Source organism: Myotis daubentonii, chromosome 1 (genome assembly GCF_963259705.1).
Source record: "Myotis daubentonii chromosome 1, mMyoDau2.1, whole genome shotgun sequence".
NCBI lineage: Eukaryota > Metazoa > Chordata > Mammalia > Chiroptera > Vespertilionidae > Myotis > Myotis daubentonii.
In genome coordinates this window covers 162359772-162380951 of record NC_081840.1, presented here as the reverse complement: position 1 = coordinate 162380951, position 21180 = coordinate 162359772, and the positions used below count along the sequence as shown (strand labels likewise).

Sequence of the window (21180 nt, the reverse complement as noted above, 5' to 3'; positions counted from 1 at the left end):
TGTTATTCTCTTTGGTCCTGTTTAATCTGTGTGATCATCATATCCTTTAGAGGAAATTATGGATGAAGTTCCCTACTAATAATATTTGTTATTATAAAACATCCAGTGTGTTGCCTGTAATTTGGTGTTTCTGTGGTTTAGTTTAGTAACCTTTCAGGATTCTCAAAGGAACTAATGGCTCTTTATTTGGGGACCTACTGCAGAGTCGAAGTAAATTCCGTTTCCAAGGCAAGTGAGGAAATCGTTTACTCTTTTGCAGTCCTGGAGTGTGGGGTTCAATAGTTGGGAGAACACATTCATTCACACTGCATTCATTCATTCATTCATTCAACAAACATTTTGATCACCTAAGTTCCTAAATCTGATCTCAAGATATCTGGTCATAGTGCTGTGGGACTTCCTAACCCTATACAATTTCCCTGAGAAATTTAATCCAGAGGATGCCACTTGAGAGTTGCAGTAGACTCAGTAGCCTCTTGTTCAGTGTTCTATAAAACATTGGTACTCCCTTTGTAATTTGATTTTTAACAGAAACTTTTGCTTACAATATTTTCCAAAATGCAGTATTTCCTTCATGATTCATTTGCCTCTCTCTCTCTCTCTCTTTCCCCTTTCTCTCTCTCTTAAAGTTTCCAATGTTAGAACCTGTTGCATTTTAGTTGAAAAAATATCATGCTAGTAGCTTGGAAACCAGAATTCTATTTTCATTTCTGTCACTCTCAACAGTAGGACTGGGGATAATTTTTTAAAACATGTTTTTATTGATTTTATAAAGAGGGGAAGGGACAGGGAGAGGGAGATAGAAACATCGAACAAAGAGAAACATCGATCGGCTGCCTCCTGCATGCCCCTACCAGGTTTTGAGCCCACAACTCAAGGCATGTGCCCTGACTGGACTCAAACCGTTACCTCCTGGATCATAGGTCCATGCTCAACCACTGAGCCACCCTGGCTGGAGTGGACTGGGGACAGTTTTCATGACTTCTTGAGAACTTGAATTTCTTCCATTCTAAAATATGTGTTGAGCTACAGAATTCATCTCCAGGCTTTTTACATCTCCATAATTCTAGACTGAACTGACTTTAAGCTAATGTTATGGAGTAACACGAGCAGACTTGCCACATATGTATTTGTGGTATGTCATTGATTATTATTTAGTTCTAACTTGTAGGTAAGAAGAGCACATAGAGAAATCTAGGAAGATAGCCAGCGTTATTCCTTAGACTTGTCAATACTAGAAATGGAAGATAACCTGTTTTCAATAATAGAGCTTAGGCCAAGAGTACAATATAGATTTACAAGCAGGGCACTGATCCAACACATCAAGAAAGCTATATTAAAAAGGACACTGAGAAGATAAATAACATTTAAATTATTAAAACCAAAAGAATTGCCTTTCTTTGGGGTTCTCAGTAAAACTTAGTTTCTACTTTCAAATATATTTTATCTATATTAAAATATTCATGATTGTGAGTTTGATTGCTTTAACTTGAGGCATTTGCCCTTTTAAATTTTTTTAGTTAGCCTTAATTTTGCCTTTATAGTTTTTATTCATTTATTTAGTTAGTCTTTAGTGCTGGTCCTCATAAATATAATCTTAGTTTGGTATTATATTTTTGACCCTGAATATCAACAATCTGGTTCAACAACATTTTGGTTCTCTGAAATTTTCAGGCAATGGAAACTGTTGTTTGACTTTGCCTTGAGCAACCATCCTCACCAGTAATCACCACACCCTCCATTTGCTTCCTGGCAACCCTAATTTAGAGATGTGAAGTCTTTTTTTTTTTTTAACTAAAATTTATGGCATATACCAATTAGTAAGCACTAGAAGTAGATATATAATTTTAAAACATGCAAAAGAGGAATGTGGCCTTCCCTCGAGGAGTGAGTGCAGACCATATTAAATTGTTGTTTCTGAGGGTCCAGAAACAATTAATTATTGGCAATTTCATCTGGGTCAGCCTTAGTACACACAAAAGGAGTGTTTGGAGAAAATTGGCAAAGTATGGACTAAGATTGTAAGTATCCAACTTCCAAATTTGGGTGTGAGTTGAAGGCTGCTTTTTTTTATATAAAAAATTTTAAATTCTTGTGGGCCAAAGAAATTATGCACGGTGTCAAAATGGCAAGGAACTGACAAGCTTTACACAGGAAGAAAATATTTGTAAATCACATGTCCAACAAAGATATTTATATCCAGAATATCTAAGGCAAATTACTTTACAGACACTGTAGACTTCTTTTATTTATTTATTTTAAATTTACCTTTATTGTTGAAAGTATTACAGATGTCCCCTTTTTTCCCATTGACCCCTTCCACCCTGTACCCCTCCCCAGCCCTTCACTACACTGTTGTCTGTGTCAATGGGTTATGCATATATGCATATAAGTTTTTTGGTTAATCTCTCCCCACCCCCACCTTCCATCTGAGATTTGTCAGTCTGTTTCATGCTTTTGTGTCTCTGGATCTATTTTGTTCATCAGCTTATTTTGTTCATTAGATTTCACATATAAGTGAGATCATGTGATGCTTGTCTTTCTCTGACTGGCTTATTTCGCTTAGCATAATACTCTCCAGGTTCTTCCATGCTGTCTCAAAGAGTAAGAGTTCCTTCTTTTTTATAGCAGTGTAGTATTCCACTGTGTAGATGTACCACAGTTTTTTAATCCACTCATCTGCTGATGGGCACTTAGGCTGTTTCCAAATCTTAGCTATGGTAATTTACCACAGCTTTTTTATCCACTAGTCTACTGATGGGCACTTGGGCTGTTTCCAGGTCTTAGCTATTGCAGATTGTGCTGTTATGACATAGGGATGCATATATTCTTTCTGATTGGTGTTTTGGGTTTCTTAGGATATATTCCTAGAAGTGGGATTGCCGCATCAAATGGCAATTCCATTTTTAATTTTTTGAGGAAACTCAGTACTGTTTTCCATGATGGCTGCACCAGTCTGCATTCCCACCAGCCGTGTATTAGGGTTCCCTTTTCTCCACATCCTCACCAGCACTTGTCATTTATTGATTTATTAATGATCGCTATGCTGAAAGATTTGAGGTGATGCCTCATTATTGTTTTAATTTGCATCTCTCTGATGATTAGTGACTTGGAGCATTTTTTTCATATGTCTCTTGGCCATCTATATGTCTACTTTGGAGAAGTGTGTATTTAGGTGCCTTGCCTATTTTTCAATTGGATAGTTTGTTATCAATGAAATCCCTATTATAATACCAATGGCACATTTCACAGAGCTAGAACAAACACTCCAAAAATTTACATGGAACCAAAAAAGACCCTGAATAGCTACAGCAATCTTGAGAAAGAAGAAGAAAGTTGGAGGAATCACAATATCAGATATCAAGTTATACTACAAAGCCACTATAATCAAAACAGCCTGGAACTGGCACAGAAACAGTCAAATAGATCAATGAAACAGAACAGAGAACCCCGAAATAGACCCAAGCCATTACGCTCAGTTGATATTTGACAAAGGAGAAAGACCATACAATGGACTCAGGACAATCTCTTCAATAAATGGTGTTGATAAAATTGCACAGGTACATGCAAAAAAATGAAACTAGACCACCAACTTACTCCATACACAAAAATAAACTCAAAATGGATAAAAGACTTAAATGTAAATCATGAAACCATAAAAATCCTAGAAGAAATCATAGGCAGCAAAATCTCAGACATCTCTGATAGCAATATATTTGCCAATACCTCTAGGGCAAGGGAAACAAAGGAGAAAATAAACAAATGGCACTACATCAAAATAAAAAGCTCTGCACAGCAGAAGAAACCATCAACAAAATGAAAAGGGAGCCCACTGTATGGGAGAACATACTTTCCAATGATACATCTGCTAAGGGAATAATTTCCAAAATATGTAGACTGCTTTTAAATCTTAGGCGAGCTCTGAAGACAGTGTTTGAGTCCTGAACAGAATTATGGACGGGTGAAGGGGCAACTTTAGAATCCCAACCCAATGACATTGGGACTTGAACCTTCCCAGAGGCCAGCAGCAGTCCCCCGCTGATGAAGATGCTGGAAACATCTGGCCCAGTGCAGAGGATATCAAACCTGACTGCGAATTAAAGTCACCTTAGGTCACTTTATAAAAATACTGATACCAGCCCTACTCACAGAGATGTTGATCTCTTTGGTCTCACATAGTGTAGAGCAGCGGTTCTCAACCTTTAGGGTAACTGGCAATCTCCCAGAGGAGTTGTTAAAACACAAGTTGCTGAACCCCACCCTCAGAGTTGCTCATTCAGTTTGGGAGAGGGCCCCAAAATTTACATTTTAATAAGTTCTAAAGTAATGCTGATACTGCTGGTCTAGAGACTTCTCTTGGAAAACCACTGGTGTGGAAGAATGTGGCATTTTGAGTAAGAAACAGGATTGTAGTCTTGGTCTTATTAGCTGTCACAACCTTTTTTTATCTTTGTCAGGTTTTATTGAAGTATAATTTAAATACTATAATATAAACCTTTAAAGTGAACAGTTCTATGAATTTTGACACATACTCATATATGCACCACTGTCAGGTATAGGACAGTTGCATCATCCCTCAAAGTCTCTGTGTGCCCTCCTCCCATTCCAGGCCCTGACAACTCTTGATCCGATTTCTAGCCCTATAGTTTAGTCTTTCCAGAACGACATACAAATGGAATCACACAACATGTAGCATTTTTAAATCTGGCTTTCACTTTGCATAATGTATTTGAGATTCCTCCAGGTTGATGTGTATATCAGTAGTTTATTCCTTCTAGTTTCTAAATAGTTTTGCATTGTATCGGTGTATCACAGTTTGTTTATCCATCCACCTGTTGAAACATTTGGTTTGTTTCTAGTTTTTTTTTATGACAAAAACACTTTTTGTGTGAACATGAGTTTTTATTTCTCTTGTGCTTGAGTAAATATTGAGTGGAATTTTAGGGATGCATTTATGTTGATAAGAAACTGCTACATTGTTTTCCAAAGTGGCTGTGCCATTTTGCATCCCATGTATTTAACATTTATGATTCTCATTTTTTTTAAGGTGCGTGTGTTAATAATAGTGTCTGTTCTTCATTTTCTATTACATTTTATTATAGAAACTTTCAAACACGTACAAAAATAGAAAGAATATAATTGAGCTATTCTTTGTATCCCTGTGTACCCATCACCCAACTTCAACAATTATTACATAGCCAGTCTTCATTTAGATATACTCCTGTCTAAATAATCTTTCAGTTATTGATATCTGATTTAGTGCCATTGTGATAAGAGAATACTTGGTATAATTTGAATCCTTTTAAATTTATTGAGACTTGTTTTATGGATCAGACTATGTTCTGTCCTGGTAAATGATTCCGGGTACTTAAAAAGAATGATTAACCTGGTCAAGTTGAATGAACGTCCCATAAATGTCAATTAGGCCAAGTTGTTTGATAGTGTTGTTCAAGTCTTCTGTGTCCTTACTAATTTTCTCCCTACTTGTTCTATCAATTATTGAGAGGGTGTTGAAATCTCTGACTATATTTATAGACATACCTAGTTCTTCTTTCAGTTCTATAAGATCTTGCTGCTTATATTGTGAATCTCTTTTATTAGACACATAAATATTTAGGATTCTTAAGTCCTCCTAATGAGTCGATCCCTTTTTCATTATGAAAGGATCCTTTTTATCCCTAGTAATATTCTTTGCTTTAAACTCTACCTAAACTGATATTAATATAGCTGCTTAACTTTCTTTTGATTAATGTTAGTTTGGAACATTTTTTTCCATTCTTTAGTTTTAACCTATTTGTGTCTTTATGGTCAAAGTAAATATGCTTTGTATATAGTTGGATCTTACTTTTTTTATTCCATTTGACACTGCCTTTTAATTGGGGGACTTAAATAACTTATATTTAATCCAATTACTGATATAGCTATGTTCAGATTTACCATCTTGCTGTTTGTTTTCTGATAGTCACATCTGTTTTTTGTTTCTCTTTTTCTGCCTTCTTTTAGATTAATTATTTGTTATGATTTCATTTTATCCCTATTTGGTTTATAACTTTTTGTATTTTTAGCACTTAGTTTATAGTATACATTTTAAACTTAATAAGTCTAACTTTAAGTACATTACATCTCTTCATGTATAGTATATGAACAGTATACTTTCCTTTTTTGTCAAAATCAATTTCCATCCTTTCTAAAATTTGATTTTATAGTATTCATTTTGAATAAATTTTTAAATTACATTTGACATACAATATTATATTAGTTTCAGGTGTACAACATAGTGATTAGACATTTATATATCTTATGAAGTGATCACCCTAATAAGTTTAGCACCCAACTGACACCATATATAGTTATTACAATATTATTGACTATTTTCTCTATACTGTACTTTTGAATGGTAAACTTTCATTTCCTTTCTCTTGGCTTTTGTGCTGTTGTGTCATATATTCTACATTTTATATATATAAATACATATGTTTAAATAAATATATGTATATTATATACATATGTAAATATATATTATAACACATGTTGGTATAAAACATATGATGCAATATATTGTTTTTATTTTTGCTATAAACAGTCAATTATCTTTTAAAGAAATTTTAAATAAGGAAAAATGTAATATATTAACTATTTTCATTGTTCATTCTGTTTCATAGTCAAGCGTCCATCTCAGTTCATTTTCTTCTACCTGAAGCCCCTTCTTTAATTTTTCTGTAGTACTGATCTGATGCTGATAAATTCTTTCAGTTGTTGTACGTTTTTAACCTCTTTGTTTTTCAAATATATTTTTGAAGAGTATAGAATTCTATATTGGCAATGTTTTTCTTACATGTCCTCAATATGTACTGCTCTAGGGTGATCTGGCTGGTCTTAGTTTCCAACAAGAAATCTCTCCTCATTTTAATTTTTGTTCCTATTCACACAGTGTATCTTTTTTTCTCTATTAGCCTTTCAGATTTTTTTCTGCATCATTAGTTTTAAGCAATTTTATTATAACGGATTTCAGTGTAGTGTCCTTCATGTATCTTGTGCCTTGGGGTTTATTAAAATTCTTGGATCTCTGGTCAAAAACTTTTCAGCCATTATTTTGTAAAATATTGTTTCCATTCCTCTTTTCCTCTTCTCTGGGACACCAATAACATGTATATTTGGCTGTTTCAAATTGTGTCACAACTCATTATCAGTTCTTTTAAAAATATTTTTCATTTTTTTCCTGTTTAATTTTAGATAGTTCTATTACTGTGTCCTCAGGTTCACTAATCTTTTTATCTGTCATGTCTAATATATTCTTAATTTTATCTAGTGTATTTTTCTTTTTTGACATTATAGTTTTCATCTCTACAGGTTTGTTTGGGGTCTCTTTTCTATCTTCCATAATGCTTTCTGTTTTCTTGACCATTGATTATATGGACCATATCTATAATAGCAATTTCAGTATACTTGTCTACAAATTCTGTGTCCTCTCTCATTTATATATGTGTTTCCATTAATTGATTTTTATCCTCATTATGATTTATATTTTCCTACTCCTTTGCATGCTTGGCAGGTTTTTTTTATTGGATGGCAGACATTTTGAACTTTGGATATTACATGCTGTATTTTTTTTGTATGTTTTTAAATATTTTTGAGCATTGGGATAAAGGTAAATTTGAGAACAGTTTGATTCTTTCTAGACTTACTTTTATGCTTTGTTAGGGAAACCAAAACAGCCTTTACTCTAGGGTTAATTTGATACCATTAGTAAGGCATTTCTGAATATTCATCCTGATGATTTATGTATTTCAAAATTTCTTGAATTATTCCAGCCCTGTGTGTCCTCCAAGAATTGTCTGCCTGCTCCTCTCTGGTGGTTCTTTTCCCACCCTTGGGTCATTTCCTCACAAACATGCTCGACAGTACTCAGCCGAGCACTCAAGGTGAAGCCCCTGTATATCTCTGAGCATCTCTCTGTATGTGGTTCTTTTCCCCCTGGGGCTCTGCCTATGAATTCTAGCCTCCTTGGCCTCCTCAAATTTTTAACTCTGTCTCCTCAACTCTGGGAGATCACCAAGTCCGGTTTGGGGCTCCCCTTCCTGTGTTGCAGCTTATAAACTCTAAGCTGTAAGCCAGCATAATTGTAGGATTCATTGTATTTGTTTCCCTTTTCTTAGGAATCACTGTCCTGTGCTGCCTATTGTCCAGTGTCTGAAAATTATTTTTTTTTTCATTTGTTTTTTGTTGTTGTTGTTGCTTAAGGTGAAAGGTTCAATCTGGTCTCTGATACTCCATCATCACTTGATGCAGAAGACTGACTTCTATATTGTTTCATTTATTACCAGAGTAAATTCACTATTCACATAATGAATAATGAGGATGTTGCCTTTTCTACATGGATTAAATAAAATAATATACATGAAAAGTACCCTATAGATGATAAAGTGTAAAGTGCTACAAAGATATTTGCCATTGCCATTACCTAGGAGAGTACCTCGTTTTCCCATAGTTTTGGATGTTCTTTATAGGAATAAGGCTTAAAAGACCAAAAAATGGATATTTGGTTTTTGAGAAATTACCTATGCCTCCATGCATATTAGTATGCCATGTTGTGTATTTTTCTGTGCTGTATTAATTCATGCATTCATTGATTCAATAGATATTTATTAGACATCCATTGTTCTAGATCAGTGATGGCAAACCTTTTGAGCTCGGCATGTCAGCATTTTGAAAAACCCTAACTTAACTCTGGTGCCGTGTCACAGATAGAAATTTTTTTATATTTGAAACCATAGTAAAACAAAGACTTATATTTTTTATATTTATTTTATATATTTAAATGCCACTTAACAAAGAAAAATCAACCAAAAAAATGAGTTCGCATGTCACCTCTGACACGCGTGTCATAGGTTCGCCATCACTGTTCTAGATACTGGATATCTCTGCCCTCAAAGAGTTTAAATTCTCTCTTAGCATATTTTCTTCTGTTTATGTCTCAGCTATCCCAATTTCTCCTATCACTGTCTGGACATGTGTTTCATTCTGTCTGTGGGCCTCTGTCTGAGGGCTCATCTCATTCTGCCTTCGCTCCTATATTTTCTTTCCATCGTTTATCTGGTCTTTCCACATTGTTATATTATTTGCTTCATTCAATCCAGTTGTCATATATTTCTGTCTTCTCTATACTTACCTTCTTTTTCTTCTTTTTGGGTGAATGTCAGAGTAAAACAAAAGACCTTCCAAATGCTTACCAGGCTTTAAAAGATCTGTGCCACCACTTCCCTCTTTGAACCCCTGGACCTCTTCATCTTCCTCTATCCACCTTGGCCTCCTTGCCGTTACTGTTTTTAGAAAACACCAGGCATGACCCTACTTCAGGGTGCTTGCACTTGCTGTTCTTCCACATGGCTAGGTCTTCCCCCTCACTTCCTCCAAGCCTTTGCTCAGTTGTCGTCTTTTCCATGAGCCCTTTCTGGCCTCTCCCTATTTTAAAGTGTCATGCCTTCTACTACTTCTTCTGTTCCCTACTTATTTTTCTTGGTAACACTTACCTTCTAGATTATACTATAAAGTTTGCTTCATTTCTCTATTGTTGCACTGGCATGTAAATTCTATGAAACTTGGGATTTCTTTATTGCTGACAGGAGCAATAGGACACTGCCTGACACTAATAGGAGTTGAGTAAATATTTGTTGAATGAATGAGTCTCCTTAGTAAAGTGCTTTTTTGTTTGTTATATTACATTATTAAATACTAGAGGCCCGTTACACGAAGAGATTCGTGCAATAGGCCCTCCCTACCCTGGCTACAGGCACCAGTTTTCCTCTGGCACCCAGGACCTAGGCCTTCGCTCCAGCGAGAGCCTTCAGTCTTCGCTCCTCTGCTTCACGCCTATGTATGCAAATTAACCACCATCTTTGTTGGGTTAATTTGCATACTCTCCTGATTGGCTGGTGAGCGTAGCGGAGGGATGGTCAATTTACATGTTTGTCTATTATTAGGTAAGACTAGAGGCCCGGTGCATGAAATTTGTGCACGGAGGGGATTTCTCTCAGCCCAGCCTGCACCCTCTCCAATCGAGGTCTCCTTGGGGGATGTCTGACTGCTGGTTTAGGCCCGATCCCTGTGGGACTCGCAATCTGGGACTGCTGGTTCCTAACTGCTCACCTGCCTGCCTGCCTGATCACCCCTAACTGCCTCTGACTGCCTGCTTATTGCCCCTAACCCCTCTGCCTGCCTCTGCCTCCAAGCCTCTCTCTGGGCCTGATCCATAGCCTCTGTGGCAGCTGCGGATCAGGCCCCACCTCTCTCTCTCTCTCTCTCTCTCTCTCTCTCTCTCTCTCTCTCCCTCCCTCCCTCCCTCCCTCCCTCCCTCTCCAGGCCTCGCCAGCAGCCATGGTGGCTGCTGATTAGGCCCTGCCTCTCTCTCCAGGCCTCTCTCTGGGCCTGATCTGCAGCTGCCGAGGCAGCAGTGAGGTCATTAGGTCTCCGCCCAGCCCGGGCCAGAGGCTAACAACTTCACCGCACCCGCCTCACCCCCCCCCCCCCGCCCCCATGAATCCCTCTGGTGACTGTAGCCTCTGTTTAGTATCTGAACTTAGTTAAACTAAGTGCTCTTTACCATGTAGGCTCATAAGTGCAAGTCCTACCATCCCTTCACCTGGTGACTGGTCATCCGTCTGGTCATTTAGGATGTGAGGGCCCCTGGTCTTTTATAATGTAGATACTTCTTTCATATACTTTATTTAAAAAATAAATGGTTAGAGCATTTTATACATTTTCTTTAGAATCCCTTAAATTGCTTTATTTAGCTTATTAACGTATTTTTTCCTATAGGTATGTAACCATCATGATAAAAGGTTCTCCATCCCTGATTACAGCTATACCTTCAGGCATGAGTCCATGTAGAATTAGAAAACATTCTAGTAGTAATGAATAATTTCAACCTTATAGATAACCTAGGAGGAGGTAGAATTCCTGGAAGGGGGACCCCAAACAGGACCTAGGCTTTAAATTCCATTTAGAAACCCAAGGATAATCCAAAAACAAACAAACAAACAAAATTATTCGAAATATAATATTCCTCTTATTCTGAGAAAAAGTTAGAAAAGTTAGTACTGTATTTGAATTAAAATATTTTATACAACTCTCCTAGAAAATACTTTTAAATGAGTCCATGTAAAATTTTCTATTAGGTTATATATACCTGTCCACCCCACTCCCTTAATCATAATTTGAAGGTCTAATAAACTCTAAAAACCGAAAGGTTTTGCTAAATTTACCACAGACTCATTTAATGGAAAAACCCAGTCTGTTCTGAAGGGACAGCTGGTTATAATCTTTATCTTCCCCTTTGGTGAGTCTACTTTATATATTTCTGCAGAAATACTAATGTGTTTGACTATGGTGTGGGACCCAGTGATTGAGGACCTGTGTGTGTGTGTTTTTTTTAATTCTCTGTGCTCAAGTGAAACCATATATTCCAGTCATTGACTGCCTAACCTTTGGTTGTTTTTTTATTTATCCAGCTTTGCAAACCTAGGCATACTTCATGTGACAAAGAAAAAGGTATTTGAAACACTGGAAGCACGCATGACAGATGCATGCATTCGAGGCTATAATCCCGGGCTTTTGGTGCATCCGGAACTTGCCTATTTGCAAGCCGAAGGTGGAGGAGACCGGCAGCTCACAGGTGAGTGTCACTCTCCCATCCGTGCTTTTTTGAGAGCTCAGGCTCTTATTTCTCGTGTGTAGATGATGTCCTCATCTGGATGCCTCAAGTTTCTCTTTCTCTCAATCTGTACCCCAAGCGTCTCCCACTCTTTTCCTGCTCAGAAACCTTTGATGGCATCCTGCTACCTCTGGAACAAAATCTGTACCTCCATAGCCTGGCATACAAAGCCCTCACAGTCTGGCCCCGCCCACCTTTCTAGTCTCATCTTCAGTCCCACCTGCCCCTACCTCTGCCCACCTCTGCCCCCTGAACAGTCATGCATCTCCATACCTTTGTATGTGTATTTCTCTACTAAAAACCACCTTTCCCTTTTCAACCTGTCAAAACCAATTCATTATTCAAGACTTAGTTTAAAAACAGCTCCTCTCTTTTATCTCCCCCAGCTCACCCTCTTATAAGGAATCTTTCTTTCTTTGGATACTTCAGGCACATTATAAACTATCGTCTTTGTCATTAAAATGTTATGATTTTATGTTTTCCTGCCTTCACTCATATTTTTTTCTTTCAACCCCAAACCTTGTCCCATCACCTGTACCATTTCTGCTTTTATATGTTCTCCTTTAGTCTGGCCAGAGGAGCTCACATTCAGATGATCCAATCATCATTTTCCACTATGTTCCATCTTCTGATATCCAGACTTTAAACCTCCTCATCATCTTTGACCCTCCTCCACTATGTGCTGCATGTCCAGCTAGTGGTCCATCTATGCTGTTCTCTCTCTCGTGCTCCACTCCATTTTTGCTGCTCTGTTTTGTCTCTCCCCACTTCTAATCCAGTTTACACCCAGTGGTCAGATGGATTTCACCACTACTTAGTGCAGGGGTGGGCAACCCCTGGCACGCATGCCAAACATGGCACGCCAGTAACTTTTGCTGGCACGCGAAACCCTCTCTTATAATCTTCCATTTACAATTTTTTTCTTAATATCGACTTTTTTATTTTTCAGATAAATTCAGTGTAGGTGCATCTTAGAGAAATAAATAATTTTACATAACAAGTTATCTTAAAGACCATAGACATGGATTGACGAGAGAGGGGAAGAGCAATTTCAATAGTGTCAAAAACGAACTATTGAGGACTTGGAATGCCATTCCAGAAAATTTTTTCTGTTTAAAAAACTTTGCAACAGCGTTACTCTCCATGTTTTCATCCACATACGCTTGTGAATCTTTGTTCTCAGTGATGAATTTTGTTAAGTCACCTAATAGGAGTAGCCTGACTGATGAAAGTAGTAGCTTGTGCATATCTCTGAAGGTCACAAAATATAAACCTGATGTAAAATCTCTGTCATCAGTGACGCAGCAGCAAAAGTCCCACTGATAATATCAAACGGAGTCATAAAGTTTTCTGTCGGACTATCAGTGTACATGTATACATTAAAAAATAAATGTATTTTTCATCATCATATACTGTGTTTTTGTCGCTCAAATGAATTTTATTATTTCTTCAAGGTTCTTCACATACATACACCTTAAGAGATATTAAGTAGGCGTAACATGTTCTCAAAAAATTAGGGTTGGCACGCAGAAGAATTTTGAGTCAGAGATTTTGCTGGTTTTGGCAGGCACTCACAAAAAGGTTGCCCACCCCTGACTTAGTGTCGCCCAAGAGCTGGCCCCAGTCTGCATTCCCAACTTGATTTCCCACCATGTCCCTTCATGTCAAACTGAACTACTGCATAAGGCACCATGGTTTCTCACTTCCTTACCTTGCCACATTCTTTCTGTACTTGAATCTTCCCTCTTTCTGGAATGCCCTTATTCACCCTCTTCATAAGTGCAAGTCCTACCATCCCTTCAAGATTTAGAGCAAACGTCTCTTCTGCTCCAAAGCCTTTGGGTTCTCCCCTCCTTTGGAATTCCATATCACTTCATCTGTAGCTCTTGGACTGTCCTCATCACCTGAATTATCACCTTTTATGATATAAGATAATTATGATTATACCCATTAGTATGAAAGTTCCATCCGGGGGAAGGAAGGAGCCAAATGTAGTTGAGTCATTTAGTTGCTTCAAAAGTACTTTCTGAGTACCTACTATGTGCAAAGGAGGGTGCTAGGCACTGTGGAATGAACACAGTCTCTGTGCTCAAAGAGTTTTGGGATACTTAATTTTCACATTTCACTAAACCACTGATGCACAGTGGTTTATTACAGTCTAGTCCTTCACATTGTTTGTATCTTCAACTCTTACTATAGAGAGAAAAGGGAGAGTTCATGGAGAGAGAGGAAAGGAGAGGCACTTTGCTACATGGAGGACAGATTTTACTGTAATCCACAGGAAATGCAAGTCTTCTTTAGATGGCTTTAATTTTGGATGACATACATGGGATAAATTTAAAATTTATATTAACAACATGAAGAATTAAAAAAAATTTTTTTCACTTCAAGCTTATGTTACTGGGGCTTGATAAAAGCACTTCATCTAAAATGTTCTCTCTTCATCCTTGCCCTGTGCTGTATGGTCCTAGATCGGGAAAAGGAGATCATCCGCCAGGCAGCTCTTCAGCAGGCAAAGGAGATGGACCTCAGCGTGGTGCGGCTCATGTTTACAGCTTTCCTCCCCGACAGCACCGGCAGCTTCACCAGGCCCCTGGAACCCGTGGTATCAGATGCCATCTACGACAGCAGTGAGTGCTTGACTTTTCATGGGAGGCAGCTCCGTATAATGTCAAGAACAGACTTGCAGCCTGCCCTGGCAGTTATTTACTAGCTCTGAGTCCCCGGGCAAGTAATTAATTACTTGGAACCTCATGTTTATCATCTACAAAACGGGAATACTAAAATCTAATGTAAAAAGTTGGTGTCGGGGTGGAGGGGGTCAGGAGGGAAGAGAAGAGACATCTGTAATACTTTCAGCAATAAAGATAAATTAGGAAAAAGGTTGAAATGTTAAAAGGTGCTCAATAAATGTAGTTATCCTCTCTCAGATGTGCATTTTAGTCTTTCACGTGTAATGCCCAAACTCTTACTCCTTACCAAGGCCTTGCTATGAGGGTATAGTGTTTGTGCTCTTAGATGAGAAAAATATCTTAATTTTTCCCTTTGGGAGTCTGAACAAAAGTTAATAAAAGACAACTATTTTTCTTACCCACCTAATTCCCACATTTTTGATAGCCTTATCAAGATAGAAACTTCAGGTTAACTGAGAGAGCAGCATAGATAGTATGTGGCTTCAAATTTCTATTTTAGTCTGTGGTTCCTAGAATTTTTAAAGAGTTTTACAATGCTCTTCAAATTTACCATACAAATTTGTGTAGTAAAATTTTTGGTATGTGTGAGATTTATGAAACAGATATTCCCAGAAAGCCTGCAAGTGCACCATGTAGGCTCATTGACAGTTTCTAGGGTTTGGCCTGAGTAGGAAACTCCAGGCTCCAAGGACAACTAACTGATTTCTCTAATTTAAACACGTTTGAAAGGAAGTGAAAGAGTTATAAAATGATGTAGGCTCATATATCAAAGTTCATCTCAAAATGCAGGTGTTGGGGGAACAAGAAAAAAGGAAGCTTTATACCATTACCACACAAAACTTTTGCCCCTAACCACACAGAATTCTAATTTAGTTTGGGGAAAAGAAATATAACATCTCCATTTTTCCTTTTCGTAGAATAAAAGTTAATAGATAGGTTAAGAAAATGGTGTTTCTCCTAAATTCATAGGACTCTTGTAAATGGTACATCAGTATCGTGGAAATAAGCTTGGGCTACGTCTTGACCTAATTGAAATTCCACCAACCCATGGCTTCGTTCCTCCCTGAGCGTCCGAAGAGCTCTTTCTTTCTGTCTCGGTCTCCTTGACTGTGTTAGTGGGAGAAACCAAGACTGCTCCTCTCGGCTCCTCTATTGGGTGGTAATGAATGACTCATACCCAAGAGTGCTCTGCAGACTTCAGAAAGCATTTTTGTTTCATTTGTGTCCTTGCTAAAACAATCTGAGTGAAAGCATCCATTTAGATTTGCATTTGTTTAGTCTGTGCTAAGGGCAGGGTCCCTCATAAGAGATCGGCTTATGAGGATAAACCAGGTGCTTGTGGAGCTGAGGCTAACTCAGGATGGTTTTTGCTTTCCTCCTGTGGACAGAAGCCCCCAACGCGTCCAACTTGAAAATTGTACGAATGGACAGGACAGCTGGATGCGTAACTGGAGGGGAAGAGATTTATCTTCTCTGTGACAAGGTTCAGAAAGGTAAATATATGACGTGATCCCAAGATGTGAAATATATTGAGTGTGTCTGTGAGTCACTTTTTGACAGTGGAGATCCCTTTAAAATTTACACAGTTCACCTCTTCCAACTGTATCTGTTTTTTTTTTAAACCCAACTAATTCACTTAAAATTTTTCAACAGGAGTAAAGAGAAATTCTAAAATGGTGGTAGTCAGTGACATGTCAATGTTTTTATGCTTCAAAGTTTACTATCTGAACTTAGTTAAACTAACAGAAATGAGAAATAGTCCATGCTTCAAACACACACACACACACACACACACACACACACACACACACACACACATGTTTGTGTCTATTACATGCTGTGCCATGAGTCAGCTCTGACTCCCGGCCATTCTATGAATGAGCAATGTCCACAGTGTCCTGTCCTCAACAGCCCTGCTCAGCTCCTGGAGACTCATGCCTGTGGCTTCTTTTATGGAGTCAATCCATCTCATGTTTGTTCTTCCTCTTTTCCGGCTGCCATCTGGCTTTCCAGCATTGTCGTCTTTTTCCAAGAATCTGCCCTGAGTTGTGTTGTCATTTTTGCCTCCAGTGATGTTTCAGGCTTAATTTGCTGGGAGAGCTTCTCCAGCTGCTTTCACGGGACATTGTGATGTCAGCTAAGGAAAAGAAAGAATAATTTTGACCTTCAGAAAAGGTTCTTGACATTAATCGTGTGAAATATATATTAATAAATTAGAAAAAGCTTACAGAGATTTTATTATTTTCTCAAACTTCACTCATTTTTAAAATAAAATGATTGGAAGTATAGTATAATAAAGATCTGCTCACTGCAGAGTGAGGAGCATTTTTAAAGTAAGCAGATAGACAACTGGAAATAGAGCCCCTAAATAAGTGAATTGTGGCTTTAAAAAGAAGAAAATTCTCATTTGAGGCTAAATGTCTGAGGTAAAAAGTCTGAAAAAATAAATCAGACTTTAAGGTAAATGTATATGTCTTTATCCAAAAAAAAAAAAAATTACACTTTCTCTGCTTATCCTGGTTGTCAACCTTCTTTGTAAACCCATTCTATTCAAGTAATACACATTTCCAGATTCCTGGTCAAGCCAGGGAGATGCCAACCTGGGTTACACTGTCATATTTCTGCAAAAGTAAAATCCATGACTGAAGTGTGAAATGTCGGCATTCTAAATTTAATCTGAAGGGACTTGACGAACTTAATATTTTTAACAGTTTTCCAGTAAAGATTAATCAAGTATTATAGTGAGGCAATATAGGAGAATGTTTAATAGTAGAATATTTAAGTCAGAAACTATACTCTCTGTGTTCAAATCCTGGCTTCTCCATTTACTACTCTTCAATTTTGGATAAATTACTTAACCTCTCCAGACCTTAATTTTTCTTCTGTGAAATGAAGATATTAATAGCACATCTACAAAATTATTGTGAGGATTATATCAGTTAATATATACATATAAATCACTTAGAACTGTGTCTGCCATATAATAAATTTATATAAATTAAATATTATTATGTAAATCTTTATTGAGTTGAACCTTATTTCGGGATTCTGATATTCCTCACTATCCTTCATCTTTCTCAGGAGTGGATTGGTTTAGAGATGGAGAAGTGGAAAGGTCAAAGATTGAGTAAGAGAAAACTCAAATTGAATAGGTAAATCTGTCATTGTAAATGAAACCTGGGGCCCATTACTAGGGTAACTAATTAAAAATTCAGTGATTTGTACCAATTTTAAATTATTAAAAAGTCAATTTCTTATTAATTACAGTACTTTCAAAAATTTAAGTACATAGTAGGTAGAATCTGGAACCAACTTTTTTCCAGCATGTGTATAAATATAATTACACTATGTGAAATTATACACCTGACTGTGTCTGTTTGCAGATGACATCCAGATTCGATTTTATGAAGAGGAGGAAAATGGTGGAATCTGGGAAGGATTTGGAGATTTTTCCCCAACAGACGTTCATAGACAAGTAAGTGGATGATGATGATATGTTGAAATTTACTATTTAGTTTCCATATTGAGAAAGGAAAAATTGTAAATATTTACTTAACTTTCATAAAAGAGTACTATATTTAAGATTCTTATAGGTCGTTCAGAAAAGGTATCTACCATAAATTTATGGGAAAGGCTCTATAACAAAACACCATAGACTGGGTGGATTAAACAACAGAAATTTATTTTCTCACAGTTCTGAGGGCTAGAAGTTCCAGATCAAGATTTGACAGGGTTGGTTTCTGTTGAGAGCTCTCTTCCTGGCTTCCAGATGCTGCCTTCTCAATGTGTCCTCTCAAGGTAGAGAGAGTAAACTCTCTGGTGTCTCTTCTTATAAGGACACTAATCAGGGCCCTGCCCTATGACCTCATTTAACCTTAATTTTATCCATAAAAGGCCTGATATCCAAGTGCTGCTACATTAGACATACGAATTTGGGGGAGATGGGCACAATCAGTTCATAGCAATGTTCTACTAGAATAATTATGGTGAAGCGTGCTACAAGGGTATTCTAATAAAAAGCGTCGAAAGGAAGAGTCTTCTAGTTGAGGCTAATGTTATCATGTGTATATGACTAAGAGATGAAAATGCTAAATCCCATCTTGATGATTACTCTGAGTGACTGAGGAATACTATTTTCTCACACACACACACACACACACACACACACACACACACACACGGACACAATCCAAATATCCATCAATACGTGGCCAATTAAATAATGTTGTATCTATGTGATGGAATATTATGCATTTATTAAAAATAATGAGTACTCTATGAACTAATATGAAAACATCTCGAAGATACAACATTAAAACATTTTAAAAGGTAAATATAACACAACGTGTGTATTTACAAGATTCTATGTTCATGTTTGCACATCCATAAAGAAACTCTGGAAGAATACAAAAGAAATTAATAAATTCTCCGTGTTTACCTCTGGGGAGTGGGAGTGGGTGGCAAGGAAACAGTAAGAATTGCTTGAGTGGGGGATAGGAATGGCAAGAAGAAATTTCTATGTATGCCATTATATACCTTTTTATATTTAAAAAAATCTTTATTTCTATGAATATGTTATAGTAAAAAAGTCAAACTTATAAGTAAAAATGCCAGAGGTGTTACAGAATGCCCTGTATATGCCCTGAGCCTTGGCCAGTCTCACCTCAGAATAAACTGGCCCTGTGATGATGTCTTCCTTGAAGGGTTTAGTTACCTGTCTTCATCAACAGGCCTGTAGGCTGATAATAGTACCACCTTCCTCATCTCCCTCATCCCAAAACCAGTGTTTTTGATGTCGCCGCAGATAATCTTGGAAGCTTTTAAGGCTGATTTAAAAGAGGAAAAGGTGTCTGCAGTGTATTTTTTCGCATGATTATGTACAAGTGAAGACATATGAATTATTAGATAAATGAAATAATAAAGATCTGAAATACATCGGCACAACCTTGCTTCAGTTTCACAATGGCAGTTTAGTTAAAATGAATGGGTATAGAATTCTGAGTTGTAACTTTCTCTAGGGTACTGTATTTTCTTTTGTGCACTGTATCTAAACATTGTGCATAAAGAGTGTGTTTAATAAGTATAATTGTTAGAAAAATAAGTAATCCTACCTTAACATTTGGACCTTTGTGTCCTGCAGTTTGCCATCGTCTTCAAAACACCGAAGTATAAAGACGTCAATATTACCAAACCAGCCTCCGTGTTCGTCCAACTTCGGAGGAAATCTGACTTAGAAACGAGCGAACCAAAACCTTTTCTGTACTACCCTGAAATCAAAGGTAACTTGGTTGTCTATACTCTGGCTCCTGTTTCAATTAGAGGACAAGTAGCAAATATCAGTTAGTCACCTCCTTTCAACCACTTCCTAGTAACTGTCCCCTGGGTCCAGGGTATTTATTTTTTAGGGGAGAGAGAAGTTAATATACTATTTTGGGGTCATGGAATTAAGTCCAGCCTTTTTGAAATAATGTTATCTTCACCAAGCTTATATGAGATTTAGACATTTGAGAATTTGCAACTATCATTTATTGAGTAATGCGGGGTTCAGGCAGCAGAGATGACAAGATAAGGCTCCCTGTGTCGGAGAGTCAGCCACTCTACTACCCACAGGCCTCAGGCAGGCGAACAGAAGACTCAACCCTCTTGTGGTGCAGAACTATAAAAATGAATAAACCACTGTTCTTTTCCTCACAAAAGACACTCCAGGACAGGGAGAGCATAGTCCCCTTAAAAAGTTATAGTGCGAATTAATTATTTTCATAAGTGAAGCGTCCACAGACACATAGACTGCTGAAGAAAGAGAGCCCTTGCTTCTAAAGCCACCTAGAAGAAGCCTTCTTCAAGGTCCTTAAAATTGGGGATATACTTCAGTATCTGGATGTGAAAGGGAAAAGGGAGAGTGTTCCCTAGGCTTCAGAAATTTGAGGAGCTGAAACAATTTATATCCATTCAGAGAAAAGTGAGCATTATGAGCACTGAAACGGACTCCTGAGGCGAAGGAAGGCCGGACAGGAAGGCCAGGGCCAGGCTCTGACGTGCTGGGATTGGCAGCTAAAAAACTTTGTATTGATTCTGGAGAGGGGATGACCTGGCCTGTTTGAATTTGGAATGATGGCTCTGACTTCTTTATATAAACACTGGGAAAACTATCTGGGCAGCAGTGAGTCAGAAGAGTAATGCAAGAACCCAAATGAGAAGTGGTGAGATTATTAAAGGCAGTAGTGCAAAGAATGAGAGGAGAAGGTGGGTGTAAAAGGCAGTTCTGTGATGGTGTCAAGAGGACCCAGATGCTGGTTGAGTAGGAGGTGAGGGAATAATTCAGAACTCATAGATGGTCCTAGGAAGTTAAGTTGTTTCGCTTTAGGTTCTCGTGGCAAATTCCTAATAGGCCAATTAAGAGCCAGATGGTTCTTCTCTTTTTGTTTGTATTGCATGGAGCTTTTAGTCAATGGTAGCCTGGAAGGTAAGTGCTTGAAGCATTTGGGTGAGATTTTGAACTTTCCAGACACCCCGTTCTCTAAGCCCTCCATCAGATAGCTCCTACCATGATAGGGGAGCAGTGAAAGTAATATTCTGCACACATGCCTCCTGTATCATAGTCTTCTGATGCCTAGATACCACTGGGAAAGGAGACATGCAGCCTAGAAACCAAGCTCAGCTTTTAGTATTTCTAGGCTAATACATACCTGGGTTTCCCCTTTAAACACAATTTTCTGTGTTAGAAAAACTGTCATTATTTTGAAGACATTTCAGGGGAGGAAACCTATTTTCTTTTCT

General features: G+C 37.6%; 1 protein-coding gene across 9 annotated transcripts in view; it reads left to right on the top strand.

Annotated features, from left to right (window-relative positions):
• The window catches only part of NFKB1 (nuclear factor kappa B subunit 1), a 128738-nt gene that overhangs the window by 75825 nt on the left and 31733 nt on the right, over window positions 1–21180 (top strand). For all 9 annotated transcript variants that reach the window (XM_059664363.1, XM_059664355.1, XM_059664382.1 and 6 more), the window contains 5 exons: window positions 11508–11671; window positions 14182–14340; window positions 15792–15896; window positions 17787–17878; window positions 19544–19682. In XM_059664363.1, coding sequence (XP_059520346.1) covers window positions 11508–11671; window positions 14182–14340; window positions 15792–15896; window positions 17787–17878; window positions 19544–19682 — 659 coding nt within the window. The remainder of the gene's footprint in view (window positions 1–11507; window positions 11672–14181; window positions 14341–15791; window positions 15897–17786; window positions 17879–19543; window positions 19683–21180) is intronic.